Here is a 24406-nt window from a genome sequence, read left to right as displayed (position 1 = left end):
CGCACCAGGGTAGGCGGCAGGATGCGCACCAGGGGCCGCACCAGGGTAGGCGCCCAGGTGGGTGCCAGGGGGGTCCGCCCCTGGCAGGTACTGCGTCGCGGTGGGGAGGGCTGCGAGCAGCACGGCGAGCTGCCTGCTCATTGTCCGGTTCGCCTTCCGGAGCTGCCTGACCGTGTCCTCTGTTGTGGTTGAATCCTCCTCTGCATCGGAGGACGGTGCGCTGTCAGGGCCGGCAAAGTGAGTGTCGGCAGGGCTGGCAGCGCGTGGGGCGGCAGGTCCGGCAGGGTCAGGGCTGGCAGGGCCGGCAGGGTGAGGGCCGGCAGGGTGAGGGCCGGCAGGGTGAAGGCCGGCAGGGCCGGCGGGGTGAGGGCCTGTCACCAGCTCCACGTCGGGTTGTGAATCTGGGGTGGAGGCTGAAGCCTCGCGGCCACTCCGCAGGGACGGCATCTTGGGACGTCACTGGAAGGCGTGAAGGAGTGAAGGCGTGAAGAGGCGATCCGGCTCGAAGGACCATGTACGGGACGGCACTGTAGTCGCCGGCCGCACAGACGATATAGCGGGAGTGGCCGGCTGGCCGCTTCGACGCCTTGGAAGGGAAGGTCGGGAAAAAGTAGGGAGAATGTTGAAAAAATGGAAAAAATGGGGAAAAATATGGGGAAAAGGAAAAATGGGGAAAAATGTGGTAAAAATGGGGAAAATTAGGATAGGGAAAATTGGGGAAAAAATGTGGGAAAAGTGGGGATAAATATAGGGAAAAGGGAGAAATGGGGAAAATGTGGGAGAAAGGTATAAGGCAGGGGGAAGGAAGGTAGGGGGGAACCTGCGCCCTGACTAGGGACGCTTCGACTATTGTGAAAATGTTTTCTTCTTGATGAGCACCAGGGAGCCGGGAGAAAGAAGAAGGCCAGGTTGCAGTGAAGGTCCAGGGCAGGAGAGGCTTGAAGAAGGCAGTCAGGGCAGTCCAGGAGAGATGTTGATGGTCCGATCGTTGCTGGCTCTCTGCCGAATTGCACAAGTTGTCCGCCTTTTAAAGGACCAACGGGCCTAGCTCTCCCTTTGTTAGCGACAAATTCCGAGAATTATTTTTGGGTTCCCGGAATTTGTCACAGGAGAGAGCGCCGTTGTTGCGTAACTTGGAAGGGGACGATTTTGACTAGGTCCTGACTGTTCTTCAAACCACTTTGCCCGTGTCATTTTTATTCAATTATATTTTGTGAGTTTGCACATATTAAAGAGAGAAAACATATATTTAAAAGGGGAAGATTTGCACAATATTCAATTTTGTGCAAACGGCAAGTTTTGTAAAGGAAACTGCGTTTGCACAATTTCAAAATTTCATGCAAATCTTCCATGTTTTGTACAGATGATAGGTATTTAATTTATAAGAGGGTGTTGGGGGGTCAAGCCTTTGTTTTTTATCTATAATGATGACTGCTTGACCCCGTGGTTTTATTTATTAATCAGCAGATAAGATTTATAGTTTTACACAAGTGCAGATAAGATTACAGATTTTTATAGAGAGAATTTTGTTGCCTAAATTCGAATATGCGCAGAGGTGAGTTTGTAAAGGAACTGCCTCTGCGTAAATTCAGATTTATTAAAATTAATTTAAGTCGGTGGAGGTACGTCCGGTACACAATATGTATTAAATGTACTGTGATTGTCCTTCATAGAATTTTCGAGTACAACGGCAGTCACATAATAAATGAAGTTGGTGAGAGGGGTGCCGATTATGGGGAAATTATTTTTTAGAGGAGAAAAATATTAAATATTATAATTTATTAAAAATCTGAATTTTCTTTTCATTTTCCTTAATGACAGGACTAGAGGTCTATAACGAATGATTTGGAAAATTTCATAACAAACTATTAGTAAAGCACGAATATGTTATGAGGAAGTCGGAACGCAAGTTTTTTCAAAATAATAATATTATTGCATCTAGTCCATTGTATTTATTTGAAAAAGGCCACGTGCGTTAAACACGTGTTCATATATATTCCGAATGACTCATTTTCACTAGGAAATGATAATGCAGTCACATTTTACACAGTATTTCGATTAAAAAAGCGGTAATCGTTTTTCTTCGTGTGTTAACATAGTGGTGATCAATAAACCAATTGCTTCAAAGCCGAAACAATACTGGAAAAAGCTTAACATAATATTGGATAACTAGTGACTTTGACAATATGGCATTTGTCGAAACTTTCTTAAAATAAACTAACGAATTAAGCGTCTTATTCAAAAAATAATTGCATTTTAAACAGGAAAACATAAGTACAAAACATCCATTCATTTTACTAGTATTTTACATTAAGTAAACGGTTGGAGAAATGCAGGAACAATAAAATAAATAAATAAAAAAAACAAAAGCTTACTACAACTACTATAAAAAGTTAAATACCATTACATAACATAATATTTATTTATTTATTTGTAAGAATAATATTGCATTCTTGTTGTGCAAAAACTAGCCGGACTATCTCGGTGACATCGCCAATCTCTGAACGTCAATCCGCGGCGCACAAGGCCAGTATTAATTTGGCTCAGGTTTGCGACAACACCATTGTGCTGTTTTTTTTATTTATTATTTTGTGTGAAGTATTTTGTACTGATTCTATAAAGACCACAACATGAGAATAATCGGGTTACACTTCGACCGGATTTTTCGGTCTTCTGTTTATAATGTTGATTTATTTAATGCAAACCCTTCTTTTAGTGGGGGTTACCGCACAAAGGCAATTAAGAGAAAACCACACAGGTAAAAGTGGAATATTTGTTTACACCAATCATCATCACGGCGCTTCATTTTATGGCTTTACATTTGGCTTCCTCCACTGTCATTCGCCTACTACAGTCCTGCATATTCTGCCCGTCTACGTTTTTATCTATTACCCATGTATCACGAGTAAATATGTTTTAGAATACTCAGGAATTGGTTAGTTCTGGCGTGAAGTTTTTTATAACCATTTTTTTGTTCAATATTTCATCGCTGCCTTCTGTCTTTAGTGAAGTTTTAAATATTCGTTGATAATATATTTAATACAAGATTTAAGCGTAATGAGTAAGATTAAGAAAGGGACGCTTAGATGGTTTGGGCATATAAAGCGAATGAGCGAAGAAAGGAGTGTAAGGAGGATATATGATACAAATGCGAATGGTAGCAGAAGTCGGGGACACCCGAGGCAGACATGGCACGATCAAGTGAATGAGATACTCGAGTCGGGCCATGTCAAGAGTCAGAATAATAGAAGAGTATGTATGAGATAATGTATGAATGTGAATGAGAGAAGGAGCGTGTGCCAATACTGAGTTGTTTGGCGGTCGGTCCTCTCTGCCTACCTCTGAAGTGAAACGGCGTGATGGTTAATAAGTTAGTTAGTGCGGGGGTAGAGTTCACTAACTTTGGAAGGAGATACATGATAAAACAAGTAAAAAAGTTTATTTTTATTTTTTTATTATTTTTAATTAACGGGCTCTGTTAACTTTGAAACACGGACGCATGAAAAATGTTACAATTAATACAGAGAACGAAAGAATGTTTAAATTATTTTATGTATTAAAAAATTTCGCCAAAAGTGTTTACGCCTTTCGAGTAGGTACCTAATTACCTACTTAATTTAAAACATCATTAAACCTTCAAATTATAACTTAATTAATGAGCCCCCACACATTAATAAAATTTGTGCACGAAGAAAAATGAGTATTACCGATTTATGAATATCCGGTTAATACAGGATTGGAGGCCGTCTCCTGTGAAACTTTTAGTACATTCCTAATACATCGGAACACGTGTTCATGCACCTGCATTTGCTCTGATAATATATAATGACGAAATGCGATAATGATTTTAAATATAATGATTTTGATGAAAAAAAGTTTCCGACACCGCGATAATGCCTTCCTTTTTTACTAAAAGTTTAACAAGAAAACTATTAAATCATTCGTTAAGGGCCTGCAGTCCCGTTTTAACCGGATTACGAATAATTTAAAGAGATTCTTAATAAATTAGAAATATTTTATATCGGTAAGTTTTCTACGTGTATGGTATTGCAGAAAGAGATTTTTAAAATAAACATGGAAAAAAACATTGTTGCTAATATTATGTACGTGATCAGAAAATTTGAGACATTTTTCCATTTGATATATATATAAAGACTGTCAAAGTGAACACCATATTGGACTGTTATAATTTTCTAATATTAGTTTTTATGTATAATACTGCATCAGCGTGAAGGGGATTTAGATAAAAAAAAACTGCGTACAACAGTGTACGCGGGATTCATATAAGACTGCGTATAACAGTGTATGGTGTAAGTGGGATTCATATTTTTTTTAAATATTCATTGTATGTTTTTTAATGTTTTTTTGTTGGAAATTAATATTTTGTGATTCGGATCACGTTTTTCATTACAAATAACCGTAATTAATCATCATCATCAATGAACATTTCGTTTGTCTGTGTAACTCTGGTTCAATGAGTTTAAGTATCATTATCAAAGATCGAACTGATTGTGTGAAGAATTTTGACAAACGATAAAGTGTCTACCAATTAAATAATATTTTTTGAAGAAAATTATTTTATCGTCTGCTTAAAAATTGTAATTAAGTTGCAAAGAATTTTTTCTATGCCTCATTTTTCACGAGTCTGAATAGAGTGAGTCACGAATATTAATAATAAAATCGCATTTATTAGATTATTCCGCTCTATGCGTTTAATAAATGGATGCATATTAATCCCCGCCGTAAGAAAAAGCGAAACATTATAGTAATAATACAGTTGCATATGTTAATTAGCTAAATTTCCTCGGGGAAGTAAAGATTAATGTGTAAGCATTTCCCTTCATACACATAATATCTTAATAAAATAAAATACTTTTTTGTTTTAAAACCACGATATTTATTAATTTAAGAACCGAACGGTTTGCGAAACCGGTCGGTTCTTAAATTAATAAATATCGTGGTTTTAAAACAAAAAAGTATTTTATTTTATTAAATATGTCAAACCACAAAGTGATTGCTTTCTACAATAATACATAATATCTTTTTCATGATCTAAAATAAAAACCATTAAAAAGCTTTCATTATTTATTTATTATGTTCAAGCGTAATTGTAATGTAATTTAAAACATAATATTGTAAACCTGCTAACGAATAATATTTTTAAATAATTAAAAACTTTTTTTTAAAACACATTATTATTTCCAATTGAAATTTTAATTAATCGAATTGCGGAAATTTTGACTTTTCGTGTTAAATTTAAATAAAACCAATTTTAAAAAATATTTCGTGAGTATTAAGATGGTTTCTAACTAAAACAATAAGAACAGTCTTTTAGGATTCTCCAGAAATATAAACAGGTTTTATATGAAGCATTACATAATAAGGTGGAGCGGTCTAGTATGGAGAATTTTTTTTTCTTAATATAGAATTCGGCATACGCGGGATTGGTGCTCCGTTATGTACCTATCTTAAATAAAAAATATAAAAAAATATTTATTTATAATTACGACATCGCCACCACTTTGTATTTTTGATAAAAACACTGAAAACACCAATAATGTTCTCCCGATTCTTAGAAATGCTTATAATTATGTAAAAAAAAGTGTTTATTTATTACCTATGATTACATTATTATTTTATAATATAATTATAAAGGAGGACTGTAGGAACAGTTAAACTATTCCCACACAGCAACGAATCCTTCTACCCCAAACGCGTATCAAACACAGTGAAGTGTATCGCGTATCATCTTGGCGAAGTTTCCGATCCGCTAGACATTATCTAGTAGATCGGGGTAATGACGCTATTCCTTCTTGTAGTTTAAACTTTAGACTCTCAAAAAAATGTGCTTCGTCTTAAATTCCTCAAGAAATAATGCAAAGTGAAGCACATCCAAATAATTCTCACCATGAGGTGAAAGACTTCCCTGTTGTGGCCAGAACATTAAACATATATTGTATTTCAGATCGAGCAGGAGCTGCAATTGTTTCCGCTGTATTACAAGATGTTGGCTTAATTTCACAGAACGCTACATCTCGCGTTGTGGATAGGAGTAAAATTCGTCGAGCTCGAATGAAGAAAAGAACTGCCCTTACTAGTAAGCCGTTAGTAATCAATTTGGTTTATACTTCGACGGACGGAAGGACAAAAATTTAAGCATGGAGGACAACCGGCGAAAAATAATAACTGAAGAACACGTTAGTTTAGTAAAAGAACCAGGTAGCGAGTACATGGGACACATTTCATTAAAAACCGGAAAATCTGAAGCAATAAGTAATGGAATTATTTCATTACTGTCTTCGAAAGATATTGCTTTGGAAAAAATTGTTGCAATTGGATGCTACGGAACTGCAGTTAATACGGGGTACAAAGGAGGTGTTATTCGGCGCCTTGAATCACATCTCAAACGGCCTTTACAGTGGATTGTCTGTCAATTACAAGCAAACGAACTCATTTTGCGAGATCTCTTTGAGAACATCGAAGGAACCACGACTGGACCGCAAAGTTTCACTGGAATTATTGGTAAATCTTTAAATAAGTGTGAACAACTTCCTGTCGTGAAATTTAAAATCATTCAATGTTCATTACCAAGTATGAAAAATACACAGGATTTAAGTAAAGATCAGATGTATCTACTGAAAATGTGTAAAACTATTAACTCCGGATTCTGCAATGAAAATTTATCAAAAACAAATCCCGGTAAAATTGTAAAATCCAGGTGGCTTCACTACTGCGAATCGGATTCTTAGGCTTTACATTTCTATCCTAAAACCATAAAAAATATGGTAACTTTAACGACATTTGTATTAACAGTTTACGCACCTATGTGGTTCAACATTAAGATCAAACCATTATGTCTTTCCGGTGCAAGGCATTTACACGAAACAATAGTGCTTTCACGGTATTTGCCCAGTGATTTAAAAGATATTATTGATCCAGTAATCCAGCGTAATGGCTTTTTTGGGAATCACGAAAATATATAGCCATGTTAAACGACAGCCGAAAATACGTAAGAGAGTTGGCGTTGAGAAGAATATTGAAAGCTCGGCAAATGAAAATGCAATCAGACTTTATTCGTACCTTCAAAGTGCCTGTTTTTGATTTTTCAGCAGATGATTATATTGATGTTATAAAGTGGGAAAATATAACCGAGCCACCTCTAACCAAATTTGTAAGTGACCAGACAATTTTACAAGCCATTACCGATCACACGATAATTGAGGATGTCATACTTCCAATGATAAAGAATTTTCCTTGCCACACTCAAGCTACAGAGAGGTGTGTAAAAATTGTAACAGAAGCCTCAGCCGTTATTTGTGGACCCTTGAGGCGAGATGGATTAATAAAAACAAGGTGAGAGTCACGACACCTTATGCCTATTTTTAACACCAAAATTCAGTACCGTTCATAGTAACTTTTGTAATTTTCAAGTTTTTCAATGCGGTAAATAATATATGTACATTTTTATTTCCACTATTTGTTCCATTCTAACAATCTACGAATGTATTATCTGTAAAATAAATGGTGAAATACAAATTTTATGTGTGTTTTATTTCGCGTATATGAGCTATAAATACTTAGGTAAAATCGTGAAAATGATAAAATATAAAGCTTTGGCGATGTCCAGGTATTGTGAATATATTTTTTAAATTATTTTTGTTGTAATTGTTAATATATGGAGCATCTTTCCCGAATATGTCGATTTCGAAATTCTCAAAAAAAAAAATTCACTCCACCTTATTACATAAGGCTTGTTTCTTCTGATTATAAAACTTACAGGACAAAGAATCACGCGGGATGTAAACACAAAACAAAGTTATTAGTGTAGGTACTATTTAAGCATCGTAAGTAAAATTTTAGAAAAAAAATCGCTTAAATATTTTTTTTAAAAGAAAGGTTACTTCGAAATCACCTCATAGGAAATCATCCATAACACTGATATTTAAAAATAAACAATTTTATGTCGAAATTACTTTTGAAATGAAAATAATATAAAGTTACAAATCTACAATTTAATATTTTATTGAAGATAAACTGTGTGATAAGTTGTAAAATGTTAAAAGTTTGAGGTAAAAGGAAAAGCACATATTTTTGCCTATTATTTATAAAAGCGTGCATGTAATATGAGAAATAGTTTAATATTTTCGTGCTTAAGAGGAACGGCTGCGCGCCTTTTTCACACAAAACTAAATTAATTAACTTGAATTTGGAATTGAGGCTAAATACCCAAAAAAACTAATAACTATTCATAATGTTTATATTCTATCACCTTACTAATTAATGGGCGTGTGTTAGATTTTGTGCAGCTGAGAAACAACCATAACTCTTCATTAAGGATTGGTTATCGGTTGTGTAGGGATTGAAACATGTTTATTAGTAAGGTCCAAAACCTACATTGCCAATACTTTATACCAAATAATTATAATGTATTGGTTACTAAGAAACGGGTAGTAACCAATACATGTTTACTTTAAATAACCATATTGCCTAGTATGGTGATTCAAAGTCTTGTAAATGTCTATTAAATACCATGTATTTCATATATAAATAAAAAAGGTGTAGCCAATTTCTAGTGCCGATTCGCCATTACAGAATTCGATTTTTCACGATTTTAGAAGAAAATTTGTCATTTTTGTGAGTTAATTAAAATTAATCAAAAAATAGTTTTGCCTTACTAACTGTGTAATTAAACATCGAGGTAAAAACGTTTTTTCTTGTAAACATTTTAAATTATATGCGACATTTTGTGTTCCAAAGTAAATCGGTTATTCGTAATTTAAATTCAAACCCTTCAAAATGCTTTTTTATTAATTTTTATATTTCACAAAATTTTTATAGCAAATAGAGGAATATATATGATTTTTTTTAAATAATTGCCTTTAACTCACAAAATTACCAAAGTTGCTTTCAAAACCACGATAAATCGAATGAATTAATAGCCGACATTTAATAATTTTAAATAAAAATAAATAAAACAGCACATAACCATACTTTAAATTTTTAATAAAAAAATAAATATTCGTTTTCATTGGGTATTTTGACTTCAAATCCAAATTTAATTTTGAATGAAAAAACCGCGCAGCCGTTCCTATTAACGATTCCAACTCCAACCCCTATAATATACCTCTAAAAACATGGAAAGGGTTCAGCACAAGATTCTTAAGTACGTAAATTTTAAAAGCTCAAAATTCCAATAGAATGCATTAATTATATCAGTTTGATGAATCAATTGCATCTAAATAATACTGTCTGACAGGAGAATTATTTTTTAAACGGTTGTGTTACACAGAGTCATTAACAACTTAATTGACAGCCCTGTCATCGTTGCCACTATTAAATTCCATGTGCCGACTAGAAACACAAGACAAAATGTAACATTCTTCTGCAATACATACACAACCAACTATCAGACACACTCACTAACCAATAGGATGCATGATCTGTGCAACAAGTTTAGGAGTACTATTGGTATATTTATTGACTCGATTTATAGAACTAAGCGTAATCTATACCAGCACTTGAATCCTACAAATCATAGTAGTTGTCTTATATGTAGCATTGTTTTTGTTTCTATATTATTTTATGTTAATTTTGCATATTTTACTAATATTGTTCCATATTCAGTTTATCAGTTTACTGTTATATCAAGCTTTATTTTTTTTTGCAAAATTTTCGATGACTCAATATATTCTATATTAAAAACCAATAAAATAAAAATAAAATAAAATGTATCTTTCATTTTGAGTATGTAATCTTGACTTTTCTTATAATGTTAAGTATTAAAAAAATGTAAAATTACGCTTTGCCATCATTACGATTAGGGATATTCAACTAAACAGGGTTTCGCCAAAACCGCAAAATATATTAAACTGTCAGCCGGTTTCCGAAGAACCCTTACTTTGCAGTAAGTAATAACCAAAGTTAAACTATTAATAAGTGTTCAAGTGGTAAAGTACAGAGAGGAGTTTGTAAGGGGTGTGTGAGAAAATAGAGTGGTTTACCGACAGCATAATGTATTCTTAGGAGACTACACGACCAATGTATATAATATATTTATTTAGAATTATATTTATTAACAGTTATAGTACAACGTAGAAAAAAGAAAGAAAAGAAAATAATGAGATAAAAATTAAAAAAAATATATGAGAATATTAATGAATGAAATGAAGAAGAAACTAAACAAAAAAAGCATGTTAAGCGGTAGGCTCGTTAAAATATCCACTGCTTAAATATTTAATTAACACAGCTATAATTAAACTTGAATAGCGTATTAAAAACATCAGCTAACATATCATAAGAGTTACTCATTGGTAACTATTTATAACAGTGTGTAATTTATTTATAACAGAACCGTAGCCTGAAACTATATTATATAATTGTCATAATAATGCATACTAGGTAACCTCGATTTAATCGTATGAATTGAATCAACAATAATTTACAATTATATAAAAAAATGTATAAGATCATTTTTTTCTTCCGTCACTTAACTTCAACAATTTCAATGAATATAATAAAAAATCATAATCCATTGATTCTTAAATCTAGAATTAATACACCTCAAAAATTTGCGTTGGATTCTTTGAATGATATTAATACGATTATTAAAGAAGTGTGACTAAATTTTAGACTTATATTTCAAAATGCTTATCTAACGAGAGATGTGATCAGAATGTATAATGTGTGAATATTTTAAAAATCGTTGGAATAAACTGGCTATTGCAATACGGTTTTAAATGTTGAACGATTTTCTGTTTTCTATAGCTGAGCTATATTTTTACCATGAATATTTCTCACTTTTTAATGATGTACATTATTATACTGTATGGTAGAATGAAATGCATCAAAATCGTTATTAGAAAACTTACCTACGTTGTGCAGAGGTGTTCTGCACAACGCAACGTCACGATTTTTAATATCTTTCATGTATGAGTGATTAATAGCCAACACGAATAATATATAAATAACAAAGAAGTTTTACCTCCGGCTTCACTTGAGATGTGGATTAAAAAAGATGATTCAGTTATCTTACATTATCATATAACAATATGGCGTCAATCTTTTGAAAATTAAATGCAAATTTCAGAGGTCATGCGAGTAGTTGACCGAGAAATCCCAATAATCTAATGATTTTTTGCTGCTGCTGTCAGAGGACTTTTTATATGTTTTATTATGTGATTAATTTATATTATAGAACTCGCTTCAAGTCTTTACTTTTCTTTGTGACTTGGGATCTTTACAATATTGCTTTAGGTATTCCAAAGTTTTATTATCTCACTTAGTAACCAATAATAAGTTTTCATGTTTTAGGATTTTGACACTAAACTTGATATTTTTGTGTCATAAACTTCCCCCATTAAAGGGATGGGCAGAGATCACTGGCGACGTTTAATCATCTTTACATTTCCGTTTAAATTTATAGAATATTGATGTATTTGTTTTTGTACCATATATACCTAACTATTAATATAAAATCATATTCAAAGTTCAAAGTTGTCGTTTGTTTTGTGCTGAAATTTCTTTACTGCTTATTTCTTTGAAACGGATTATGGTGAGGATTTTCGACCTTTTTAGAAATTACATTTCATGAACTTTGGCAGTCTTTGGTATTGTCAGCACTACGCTATATACAGGGTGTTAAGAGAGGTCCTGACTTACTTTAATCAACGATTTTTTTGATTGCGACGAGAAGTAAGAAATGGAATTTTGTTCTCCGGTGACATTGTTTGCACTTAGTTTTTTTTCTTATGAAGTCACTCAACACCAAGCCGGGTTACTGGGTGGTTACCCAATAGCATGCAACGACCTCAACTGTCCAAAATCTATTTATTTATAATGAAAACATTAACTAAAACTAAAAAAAACTAAAAATAGTTTGATTTCCAATAGTCATTGGAAATCAAAATGTCAACTACGTAATTATTTTACTCCAAATAATCCCAGGAATCGCTGTTTAAGTAAGTCAGATGCGTCTCTTAACAACTTGCATATTTGAATTTTTTGTAAGAAATAATAATTTATGTTTTTTTTCAGGATAACCAGTGCATGAGGATTAAAATCCTCGGCGACTGTTACTACTGTGTTTCCGGACTTCCGGTATCGAGGCCCAACCACGCCTACAACTGCGTTAACATGGGACTGCAGATGATAGAGGCTATACGGTCAGTATTAAAACCTTCTATTCTTTGACGGAAGGATGTGAACAATGCTGTTTTGTCCTTTACGAGAACGGGTATTTTTACATTGACCGTAAACGTAAAAGGATTCTTATAACAAAAAGATCTTATTTTAAGAATAGATTTCGTCAGACCAAGAAATGGGTTCTTTCTCGTAACTACATAGTTTGTGTAGTTTTTTGTTGTTGAGGATATGAAGTCGCAGAAGAACAAATAGAATAAAAAATTTTCATTGAATATTTTTGTATTAAAAAATGACTTATACATGACTTTGTCCGAGGTTTGGAAAGTTTACTTCAATCAGTGATTAGTGACATTATTTGGAGTAAGAAATGAAATTTCAGTCTCCGATAGTATTTTTAATGGTAACCAGATAAATCATCACAATGATAATTCATCACATCTTTAAAAAGTTATATAAAGTCATGGAAAGTGATGAAACAAAAACTTTATAAACTGGGTTATGTAGGTTAGGTTAGGTCAGGTTTTCATCGTTTCTAATGACTTTATATAACTTTTTAAAAGTGTGTTGAATTGTCACTGTGTTGAGTTATCATGGAACCATTTTTAATAGAGATATTTTTTAACCAAACATAAAAAAATCTGGGGATCGGGTATTTTGTGTCAAAATGAAGGGCCGGGCGATTATTCGGTTCAGTTACCAATGACGACAGGTGGAAGTAAAAAAATGTTTTATTTTTAAATATACATGTATAAAATAAAAGTAAAAAAATTCACCGGTTCTTCCATTTTACTAAATTTCCGGAGAGAAACACCGTATTTATATAGGTTGGGTTAGGTTAGTTAGTAACTGCATTTCGCTGTTCACCTTAAAATTTCAGATTTGAAAACTTTTCTTCTTCAGCGCCCGTCAACTAACCTAACCTAACCTGTCCGCTGAGCAGTGAGATAAAACACATTAGTCAATCAAGAAACGTTCTATCACACACATGCTGGCATCTCTATAAATTCTGTCACCTCTACCATTGCCTAATCACTCCATCAACCAAATACACTGAAAGTGGTGTCCCCGAACTTAACCTTTAGGATAAAATTTTCATTTAAACTTAAAATTTCAACATTTTAAGCCAATTATATGTGACCACCAGGAGCATATGAGTCAAATTCAGCACTTTGGTCGCCATAGGCAGACTTAAAGTATTCCGCTAATGCTTCCGGGATATCGGCACCAATATGAGTACGTCCATTCCATGATATTTGCTTTAGAAACCCACCATCTTTCCTCTTTTCTGTTGCAAATATTTAGTTCCTTGCTGGAATGAGAGCAAGAAAATCCCTTTAAATGATCTAAAAATTCTTGCGTGGTTTTTCCTATGAATTTCTAAATTCTACCATTCCACCAATGAAGTTAAGCTCCTTTGCTCTTTGACTTCGTTTTAAAAAGGCAAAGGAAATGGAAAAGGTATTGACAAATACAATATTTTACAGAAATATATCAACATTTTCAATTTTTCTTTAAATGTCTTTAACCTTCTACCTAAGCGTTTTAAGAAGAAAAAAGTATCAAAGACAGGTTGAAAATAAATTAAATCTTTGAATTATTTTAAAGCTTCATTCATCTTCGTTCACGGTGGGATTTTATGTTTGAAAACAGTTTTTATTTTCATACACCACATTGGTGGTGAGTTTTACTAGGACATTTTTTTAATGTTTTCATTTTAACACCTTAAATAATCAAGAACTTTAAATCGAATACCGGACAACGTTACACTGATGGAGTGTAAGGGTTTTCATGGAATTATTTCAGTCTGTCTTTGATCTTATCGAGGGTTTTCAAAAAAAATTCTTTCACACTTAATTGATTTATTTTAAAACATTAAAACTTACACAAACCCCCTGTAAAATAACCATCCAACCTAATATTGAATCATAAAGGGAACTAAATTGATCTGTCACCCGAATAAATACTTTTAATTTTTTAAAAGCAAATATTAAACTTTTAAAATGTCTGTAATACTATTTTTGGGTATGTACAAACTTGAGACCTAATTGATATAAAAAAATGTTAAAGTTAAGTATTAAATATTTTTCAAGACACGCATTGCACGAGCTTCACACAGGATTGCGTAAATAGCCCATGAACATGCTTTCCTATCAGTATCAAACGAATATGCCTCGTTTACGTTCTGCCATAAAAACAACGTAAAATATGATTCTGGTCGTACATCTGCTCTACCTATAATATTATGACAAACAATTTCAAATGTAAGGGAACCATTTAAGCCACGATGAGATGAAAAGGCTGGAAATGTCTGCTTTACGAGCTGTAAATTAAACATAAATATACAAAATGTTATCGCTTTGGGATGTTTTCGGTTCCTCCTTAATATCCGCAAACGGTGAAAACACTTCGAACGAAACGGTTCAACAAAATTTTAATAAAATTTCCGGAGATTTATCTTGGTGAAAACAAATAAATGTTTTCAAAGGTCTGTTACAAACATCGACGTCAGAAGTGTATGTCTATGATTGCAAAGGTCAAAACATTGTGGTTAACGTCGCTTCATTCGCATATTTAGTATTATGGACAAAGTTCGCATATCTTTCCCTTTTCTTTAAGTTTTTTAAAATTAGCTCCACACTGGAGGCCCTGAGGAAAATAATTTCCCCGAGGGTCTCTTTGGGAATGCTGTGTGGAGGAACTTTTTAAGGAGAGGAAGGAGTGAACATTGGTCTTGAAGAGATCTATATTGTAGGAGGGAGGAAACATAGAGGCCGGCAAATCTTTTTTTAGACGAGCTATTGCATTCAAAACCGTCTCGTAGAAACGACCTAAATGTGAAAAATGTCAACCGTGAACAAATGTTGGGCGTGCGTTTGGCTTGTATTTGGCGTGTTTTTCAACTTTGTCCCGGTGCCGAAGGGATAAATGATGCTAGTTCCTTGAAGCATTTTCCATAGAAATGTTAAAACTGTAAAAGAATGACAGCATTCCCACATCCCTGAAGATTGCAAAGCGTTTTTTTAAGATTAAGGGGAATCTATCAAAAATATAGCCCATTTGTGCATAGTCAAGGTATTTATTTTCATGTATTTTGAGGCTCCAGACCAGAGGTGGCTGCCAAATTCAACAGTGGAGTGCACTTACGACTTGTACCGGGTCAGCAGTTGTGTAATATTATTACTTTTTATTACACTTAACAAATCATTTATCGATAGTTATTAGACAATGCATTCAGGCAGTTGTGGATTTTATTTCAAAAAAGGAGTTTTTTTTACGAGAATTAAAAAAAATTCCCCCTGTAACATCTACTCACTTTCGTATAATACCTACATATTGATGTCAGGATCAATTCAATTCAGCCACAATTTACCCCTACCAACGTCTTGAACCTTTCAAAGAAAACCTTTTCATTGACCAAGTAAGATCGTAAGTTCTACAAATAACTATAGAGAAAAAAACACATTGAGAGTTGAGATATCATTAAAAAAAAAGAATAGGAAAAAACGAAAAAAGAGTAATAAATTTAACGTCTCCCAGGATTGATGATTCAATCAATACGGCTTCAAGGAACCCTCATCCATAAACAATATTTATTTTCCTTTAAATTCCTTTCTTTCGATGTCTGATTTCCAAGCTGAACCCAGGAAATTAGAATACTAAGTAAGACTGATTGAAACCGAATGTAAGCACTCCGTATTAAGATCGGTAGAGTATTGGATTCACAGAAATTGAAAAATTCCCATTTTAAGTAAGATATATAGATGGAATCTAACACCTCTTGATAGAACTGGAGCTCCGCAAGGTTTTCTTTACAAGAAATAATAGAATGGTTTCCAAGAGATTTTTATTTATTAAACCCTTTAGTTCGAGATAAATTCGAATATCTACTTACAGTACATATAAAGCTAGCTGTTAAAATTCTGCATTGTTCTAACTATACCATGAGGACTTCTAACAGTTATTTACAGCATGAAGACTTCTAACAATTATTTAGAGCTTATACCAAATCTTTTGGACAGGGAAATATTAAATTCTATGCTCAGAAATTATACAATGCTCTCTTATACAATACCAAATCAAACCAAAAAATAACGGAAAATATTATATATACAGCAAAAAAGTAAAAGTTAAAATATGGCTGAGAGAACAAAGTAAAATTCAACCTACAAAAATTATGAAGACGATGTAACGACAATTTGAAACTAAATACAAAAGTTTAAAAACTACAGTCCGCCTCAGAACAGGAAACCCTTATTGAAGACTGTGAAAATAATAAATTGTATTTATACTTATATTATACTTTGCAATTGCAAAGACTGAAAGATTTTTTGAATTACCTAACGACAGCTTACATTGTACTAACACGGTTACAGAAATTGTTGAAACAGACTACTTTTTTTAAATTTTTTTTATAGTGAATACCTCACAAGAGTCCCAACTGCTCCCGTCTGGAGCCAATGAGACTATGGCATCCCCAATTGGGGGATGTTGTGAGGCTGAAGGAAAGTGGGGAAGGGAAAGAGGAAGGTTGGGAAGTACCTGGCTATTCAGATCTAGTCACTAAACACGGCTAAAGCCATTTGGAGCAACGTTTCAATTCTGAATGGTGGTCTTACACCAGGGCGATACTGGTAGTATCTTCCACTCTGGAACGTGCCGCAAAATAACTATACTTAAAATAATCGAAAATTTTATGGTACATTATATTTTATATAATGCATATTTGAAAGCATGTAAGCATATTTGGTTAAGCTTTATATAATATGACCATTGACCGAGCTATTCTTCACTACAGCGGGTAGCCTACACTGTATAAAAATCGACTTTCACAGCACTATATCGACGTGCACTTTTCAATGTCGGATTAGAATTTTCAGAGCATCAAAATGGCATTGTTGATCTAACATGAAATATTTTTGTGTACGCAAAAATGCAAAATACTTTTTTTTATAAACAACTGATGTGAACATGCGAAAGCACGAGTTTTTCAATTAATAACAAATGAATGAATTTTCCTGGGAATAGTAGTTTTTTTAATGTTTTTTAACGCTTTTAAAACGTTGGATTAAGCAGTAGCGAAAAATCCCGTGGCGCGATAGTCAGGTTAAACTGGCAGTTTGACACTGACACTGACACCGACACAAAACTTTATTTGGATTTTTTTTTAAATTAAGGCTTTTTAGTTTGGTAGAGAGTGGATGAAACCCGGATTAAACAGAATTTACCCAGAATTTGAATATCGTGTGAGGGATGGGGGAATAGCTTCAACTGATTATTGGTGGAAAAAAATGTGCGGTGAGATGAAGATAATTTTAATAGTTCTTATTCGAAGTATGATACCGTGAAATATGACCGAAGAAAATAGGGTCCCATTAGCTCAGTTGGTAGAGCAGCGCTACCGCAAGGCGAAGATCCTGAGTTCAAGTCCTAGATGCGACCGTATCTTTTTCTGATTTTTCTGTTTCAAATTTTTATTTAAATTCGTTAATATTGTCAAAAATATTACAACATAAAAAGCATTCACTCCTCGTATCCATAAACCTCATAATAAAATTCTACTTGTTGGCTAGCATATTTAATTTGAACTTTTAATTTCATTTGATGAAAAATTTACTACCGCATCGACCGAGCAACTTCTTTAGTCTTTTGGTGATACGATATTATAACAATAGAGAGATAGAAATAAAACATAATTGAACGTAACACCATAAATATCCTTTTTTTCAAAATTTTATAGTGTGGGCGACCCGCGTATCGGAGAATGGGACAAAGGACTGGCTTAATTTAATGTCTATTTTTATTTTGTCTCCGGAATAAAAGTTTTCACGCAAAGGAGGTTATATGCGCGATTCTCTGTTTCTTGTAACTCTTTTTGCTAAAAAATATTGCAGCGTAAACTCAAATCAATATTTGTCCGTACAACAGCTTTAATTGTCATTTTTAAAGGTTTATTTTTGGGCAGATTTTCCAAAATGCATTATTTTAATACAAATCTTTATTAAAACCCTGATAATGCGTCCCTCTAAAAACTGTTAAACGATGAGTTCGGGCGTCATGTAATTTGCAGAGCTTTCTCTGTCGTTAGAGAGTAGTCAGATAGCTAAGGACGAATGGCAATATTTCTAGTCAGCACAGCCCCAGAAAATGTTCGCTATTAAACGACATTGCTGCATTGTGCTCGGTTTTTAAATCGGACAATATAGGTTTTGTCTGAATATTGTATGGTCTTGTTGGGACTTCGGGAGAGGACTTAAAACCGGCGAAGGATTGCAACCATATGCACGTAAACTTTACTGTAAAACATAAACAGTTGATTACCCATAAATAGTATAAATTGGTCCCCACAAACAAGCTCCTACCTATTATGATCGAATCCTGAAAGCTTTATTTATGATAAAGTAATAAAAGCCTTTATGGTATCGCATAATAGATTTTCGCTATAGTTGATCAAATGTAGTACCTAATTCGAGTCCAATTAAATAAGCAGGAAAAAGGAGACTTCACTAGCGTTGGAAAATGTTACTTCGGATTTAAAGTACACGTCGTTCAATGAAAGCGTTTTATTATTTAATCTCTGCTTTTCCATTATATCGAAATAAAAGAAAATTATTTTCAGGGAGTTACTAATTTAAATCTTGTCACATATGGCGGCATCACATATTTTTACTGTTCAATGACTATGAAAACTCTATTATTCGTTAATTGGAAATTATCTAGAGTTTTCAGATATTTGATAATAAAGTTGTACCTACCTAAGTATTTGAAAAACCAGATGTGTGCCAATTTCATGATTCCATATGCACACGAACTTTATACTTTAAAATGGTGACCGGATAACTCATCAAAATGATAATTCATCACATCTTTAAAAAGTTATATAAAGTCATGGAAAGTGATGAAACAAAAACTCTATTAACTGGGTTAAGAAGGTTAGGTTAGGTTAGGTTTAAATTTTTTTTATAGTTTCTAATGACTTTATATCACTTTTTAAAAGTGATATAAAGTCATTAGAATTGAATTGAATTGTCACTGTGTTGAGTTATCATGGAACCCTTTAAAATATAGGTATCTTATTTTCTGGCATTTATTTTTTTTTAATTTTCATATTTCGTCCGAATTTATAACCATGCTAGCGCAATCCTGTGAAAAATCATGGAAAGTTATAATTTTAGCGTTTGTAAGCTGATAGGATTTATAAAATATTTGCCTCAAGATCGAATGTCAAAAAAAAAAAGTTTTATAATCAAAAATTTACCATTTGTATGAACACCTTTAATAAACTTAAAAATTTGAAAAATAATACAAATATTTAGATCTGTGAAAGATTTAGATCTGCCAAAAATATTAACAAATGAAATACACATTTAAAATGTAGAGTTATTATTAATTATTAATTAATAATAACTCTACAAGTATTATTTCAATTTTTTTTACGAAAAGTTCTGATAAATTAGTATGTAAAGTTAAAATATATGAAACAATATGGCTATTGATGATTTTCAATGTAATACTCTGGAGATTTAATTTGATTATATAATAGGTGTGACATTTTTATAAAATCTCATTTTCTATATTTGGGTTTTGTCATTCCCCACAGTTCAAGAACATAATATTACTATTCGTGATATGGGTTGGACAAGAGGAGGGATAACCAAGGAGAAGTCAATAAGAAGGTTGAATTCTATGACGCGTATAAGGGGCAGAATAGAGATTACGCTTATCTTAACATTTTCTTACAGTTAAGGGTAGTTTTGGATTGTAAAATGAAAGCCTTTGGGTTTGTTTGGATTATTGGGTGTTTACGTATATTAAAATCTGTGAAATATCGTCTTTACATCAGATTGTCTACATTATTAGCATGTTCAAAACAAAAAAAAAGTGGGTGTGTCAAGCCTACGCAAGACAGAAGTGAAACTTCTAGTTTCAGCTGATGCTTGGCGTGGCGCAGTTCGCTGGTGTCTGAGAGAGAGGAAAGAAGAGAAGAGAGAGAACGTTCGTGAGCGGCTCCCCCACCTCAACAAGGTTTCACTTCAAAAATGCCACAGCCGAGAATCGAACCTCGCTTAACTGATTGAAAGCCAACCACGCTGAGCACCAACTGTAAGCAAAGCCGCATAAATTGATTATATTATGTAGGTTCTGAAAATATGAGAGCTTGTTATGTTTTATAATGTTACCTACATCACACCCAAAATATAATATATTTTTAAAAATAATGTACAATGTACAGAAATAGAATCCCACACAAGATCGCGTAGTGCGCTCTAGCGAACGGATATTTTATCAGAGGGAGATAGTTTTAATTTTTTTTTCTGTAAATTATTACATATTATCAAAATAAATAAATTAATTAAATAAATGTAATACAATTATCATAATATACGGATTAGATAATAATTTTAATCCAACACAATAACACAAAGCGCGCTCTAGCGGAGTAATGTTTTATCACAGTGAGATAAGTGTTTTTATTATTTTGCAATATTATTTTCTTTTAAAAAATGTTCTGACCTACTAAAAAATAAGATATTGAATGAAAAAGGCGTTAAAAACAAAAAAATAATGTGCGATGGCCGAGAATCGAACTCGGATCAACTGCTTGGAAGGCAACTATGCTGACCATTACACCACCAACGCCAGTTGTCGGGATGAGCTAAGAAGCATTTATATGTTACTTCAAAACTTTGACTAGATCAAATGAACTTTAATCGGTGGTGGGGGTACCCGCATTTTCGTTTCGGTCATGAGTCGGTTTTACTCCGGTCCTCGAAATTGCATGACGCGCGTAAAGAAGTTTCACTTCAAAAAATTGAACATACATAATTGTTTTTAAATTCTAATCTTACGTTTAACATTGGACTAATGAAAGAAACTTAGAAGTAGGTAGGTACGTAAAAAATAAGGCGGTATTCAGGAGAAAGATTTTTACGAAAATTCATAATATTATCCGGAGATCGGAAAATTTTTGTCCAGGCCGTCGCCCAGTGGCAGGACGCTCCCCATACATCATAGATGGAGAATTTCACTCAAACCACCGCAGTTCAAGTGCTAGATAAATGTGTTAACCATTTTATTTTATTTAATTTAGATGTATGCTTTTATATGGCAGACAGAGTTTTTTTTTTTTTTAAATTTATTTTTATTTAATATTATGAACTCCCTGGTGGGTTTTTCGCATATGTGTACTTAACATGATATAATGCATGATACATACACATCAGTTTTTTAAAGTTTAGATAACTAATTTTAAATACAAATATTTAAAACATGATCACATCACATGGCTATGACATTGTAACTAACAAAGAACTTAACCACTCGGGCTTTTGCTGTTTCTGTAGTTTGTGTTCCTTAGGAATTTGTCACTTTGAAAAAAAATTGGTTTTATTTCCGCTTTGCAATGAAATGCGCATGTATTATCCGTTTCTATGAAACACTTATGATAGGGATGTACACTTGTACAGCGTTGTGTGTTCGCTATAATGTGCTTTTTATTTTAGGGTTGTCAGATGCAGAAATCCGGAGTTATAACGAAATTAAATAAACATTATTATTATTACTATAAACATTCTAATTTCGGTTGTGTGTCTGTAACTCCGGCTCAATGATCTCTAGAAATGAGATTTTTTTTGATTTAAGAGTCATTTTAAAAATTTGAAAAAATTTAGTTAATCGTTTAAGTAAATACCTATAATATTTGATACATTTTATTTTTCAAAATTGGAATTATAAATTTCGTTTTATTCATTTTTGCCGTACGCCGCACGGATTTCCTGAAAATATTCACACAAAAATCGAATTTTCGAATAAAAATAAAATATCGTTTTCAGCTACAACAACATCAATAATGCCATTTTTGTAATATTAGCACTCTAGTACATCAAACTGTACTAGTGAATTATAAGTACAGAGGAACTGAATTGGATTACTATTTTTAAAAAAAGTTCGATTTCCCTAAAGATTTGTTATTTCAAATTTTCTAAAACAATACCAGTTAATGATTTATCATCAAGAAATATTTAATTAGTCATTTTTTAATTTATATTTAACTTTAGTAATTTTATTATTTTTTTATAGAAAGACAAACATTTCCGGGTTACGAATAACCTGACAATATTTAAAAATCTTCTACTATCTTCTAATCTTCTACTACATAGTAAGTGGAAAATATTGCTTGTGTCGTGATGGAGGACTTAAATCGAACGCACGACGCTTGGGTTGGACATAAACGCAATAACAATTCAGCCACTGACCGGACGTATAATAGCTATCTTTGTTAAAATACTTAATTAGATACAAAGTAAAACTTTATGTTTAGCAAAATATTATTCTCATGATGGGAGTAATAAGCAAACAAGGGGTTGGGTTTATGTTGTATATTTTGGTCTGTTAGTTATGAAATTAAATGTTTTGTTTAAAGATAATAATTCATACACTCGTTGAATGATCAGCTCAAAGTGAATATAAATTACACTTTTTATCGTACAAAGCACGAACTACGTATGAATTAAGTGTTTTTAAAAATATGTGCGCGTGTTCCATCAAAATGCTGTTTTATATATTATAATTTAACACAGCCGAGTTCCAGCATAATTAACATGCATGGACTTGTTAGACCAACTATTTATATCAGTGAAATTTTTCAATTTTCCGACTATTTTTATAACGATGCAATTTCTGATCTTGGTGAAGAGGAGTAACCGTGGAAGTATGAACCTATACTTCCACGGGAGTAACTGTCAATATCGCGCTGGTGAAATATGTACCTACCACTATTCGGAATCGAAACATTACTTGAAATATATGTACTTTCCAACCATCCTCTCTCTCTCATCTTCTTCCCATTCCTTGATCAGTCCCTTCGGGCTTACAGTACCCCAACCGGGGATGCTATAGTCCCATTGCACTGGCTTCAAATTGATGGAAGCAGTTGTTATTCTCGTAGTCTCTGATTTGATTATAATTTATATCACACATGTATTTAATTTTGTCATTCTTGGAAGTTACTCTTGTACACGGGCACAGAATATGTATATGGGGATATTAGAAACGACTCGAGTTTTGTACGCGTCGTTTGTGGATCGTTGCCAAACTATTCTATAGTTCGTACACAACGCGACGCGTTGACTACGGGCTAGACGTCAGTCTCACGCTACATACAGTACAGGTCGCATACTATGCGGCACGTATACGAACTGTTCTCGTCTGACAGAATTCAGAATTAGTTAAAAGGAAGCTACAAGCCAAAAATTGGTATATTATTGGCATACCTTATATTGTAGAATAATAATAGGCATTAAAATCGCTTGACAAACGGAGTCTAGAAACGTTCGATTTCAAGCACAAAACTGGTTTTTATTTATTTTGTATATAATTTTATAAGAAAGCAAAAAACTTAATCAAGTGAAACTGTCACAGATTTTAGTGAGAGTTGGCTATAATACTGTATTTTTTTTAAGTTGTTTCCTTTATACGTTCATACATTTCTATTGAAAAAAAAAATTGTTAGTAGTTTACATTTATATTTTTTGTTAAGTAATTTATTTTTTTATTTGTATTTTACTCAAGCGAAACTATAGAAAAACCTTCAATGTATCTATGGTATATTTGTTGGTATTCATTATGTACACCAATTCGCTATAAATATTAATCAAAATAGTGATTTAACATTAAGCTTCGCCTTAATATCCATGTTTATACAACTATAATTATTTATATCTAAGAAAGATTTAAATGTAAGAAAGGAGTTAGCGGAGAAAGTGTAGATTGAGGATTGGAAAAAATCGATTTGATATCATTCTCATGTAGTTCCTTGGCAGCGATGGATGCCGTACATAATATATCGTAGTAGTGGGTAAATCCAAAATCTTATCGTTTTTGTGTTTTAAAACATTGTGTTTATCGCTAGAGTCACTTGACATAATGATTCCATGGCTGCACGTGATATGATCAGGTATTCGGTATAATTCGGTTAGCACCGTATACCGAAAAGATAGCATATCTGTAGGCGACTCATGGTCTCATCGCAGTCGCGAAGCTTGAAAACATCTCTGAGAAAATGGGCCTAAAATTTATCAAATATATTTGTACTTTATGTATCGATTTTTTTCTATTATAACAAATTTCTAACTCGTTGTAAATTGTTGCAAATTGAATAAATCAAACCGTTAAGTTTACCAGAAGTAAAACATAGATATACATGCATTAAAATAATTAGCTCCCATCCTAACTTATAAAGTAAAGACTTAGAGGTGAATTAATGACT

General features: G+C 33.0%; 1 protein-coding gene across 1 annotated transcript in view; it reads left to right on the top strand.

The window, feature by feature from the left end:
- Window positions 1–24406, top strand: part of Ac76E (adenylate cyclase type 2 Ac76E) — a 400108-nt gene that overhangs the window by 301906 nt on the left and 73796 nt on the right. The window contains exon 7 of the mRNA XM_089633305.1: window positions 12034–12161. Within this exon, the coding sequence (XP_089489431.1) occupies window positions 12034–12161 (128 nt within the window). The remainder of the gene's footprint in view (window positions 1–12033; window positions 12162–24406) is intronic.

This window comes from Hesperophylax consimilis, chromosome 7, assembly GCF_061612785.1.
Source record: "Hesperophylax consimilis isolate HC1 chromosome 7, BYU_Hcon_1.0, whole genome shotgun sequence".
Lineage (NCBI taxonomy): Eukaryota > Metazoa > Arthropoda > Insecta > Trichoptera > Limnephilidae > Hesperophylax > Hesperophylax consimilis.
This window is presented reverse-complemented; position numbering and strand designations above follow the sequence as displayed.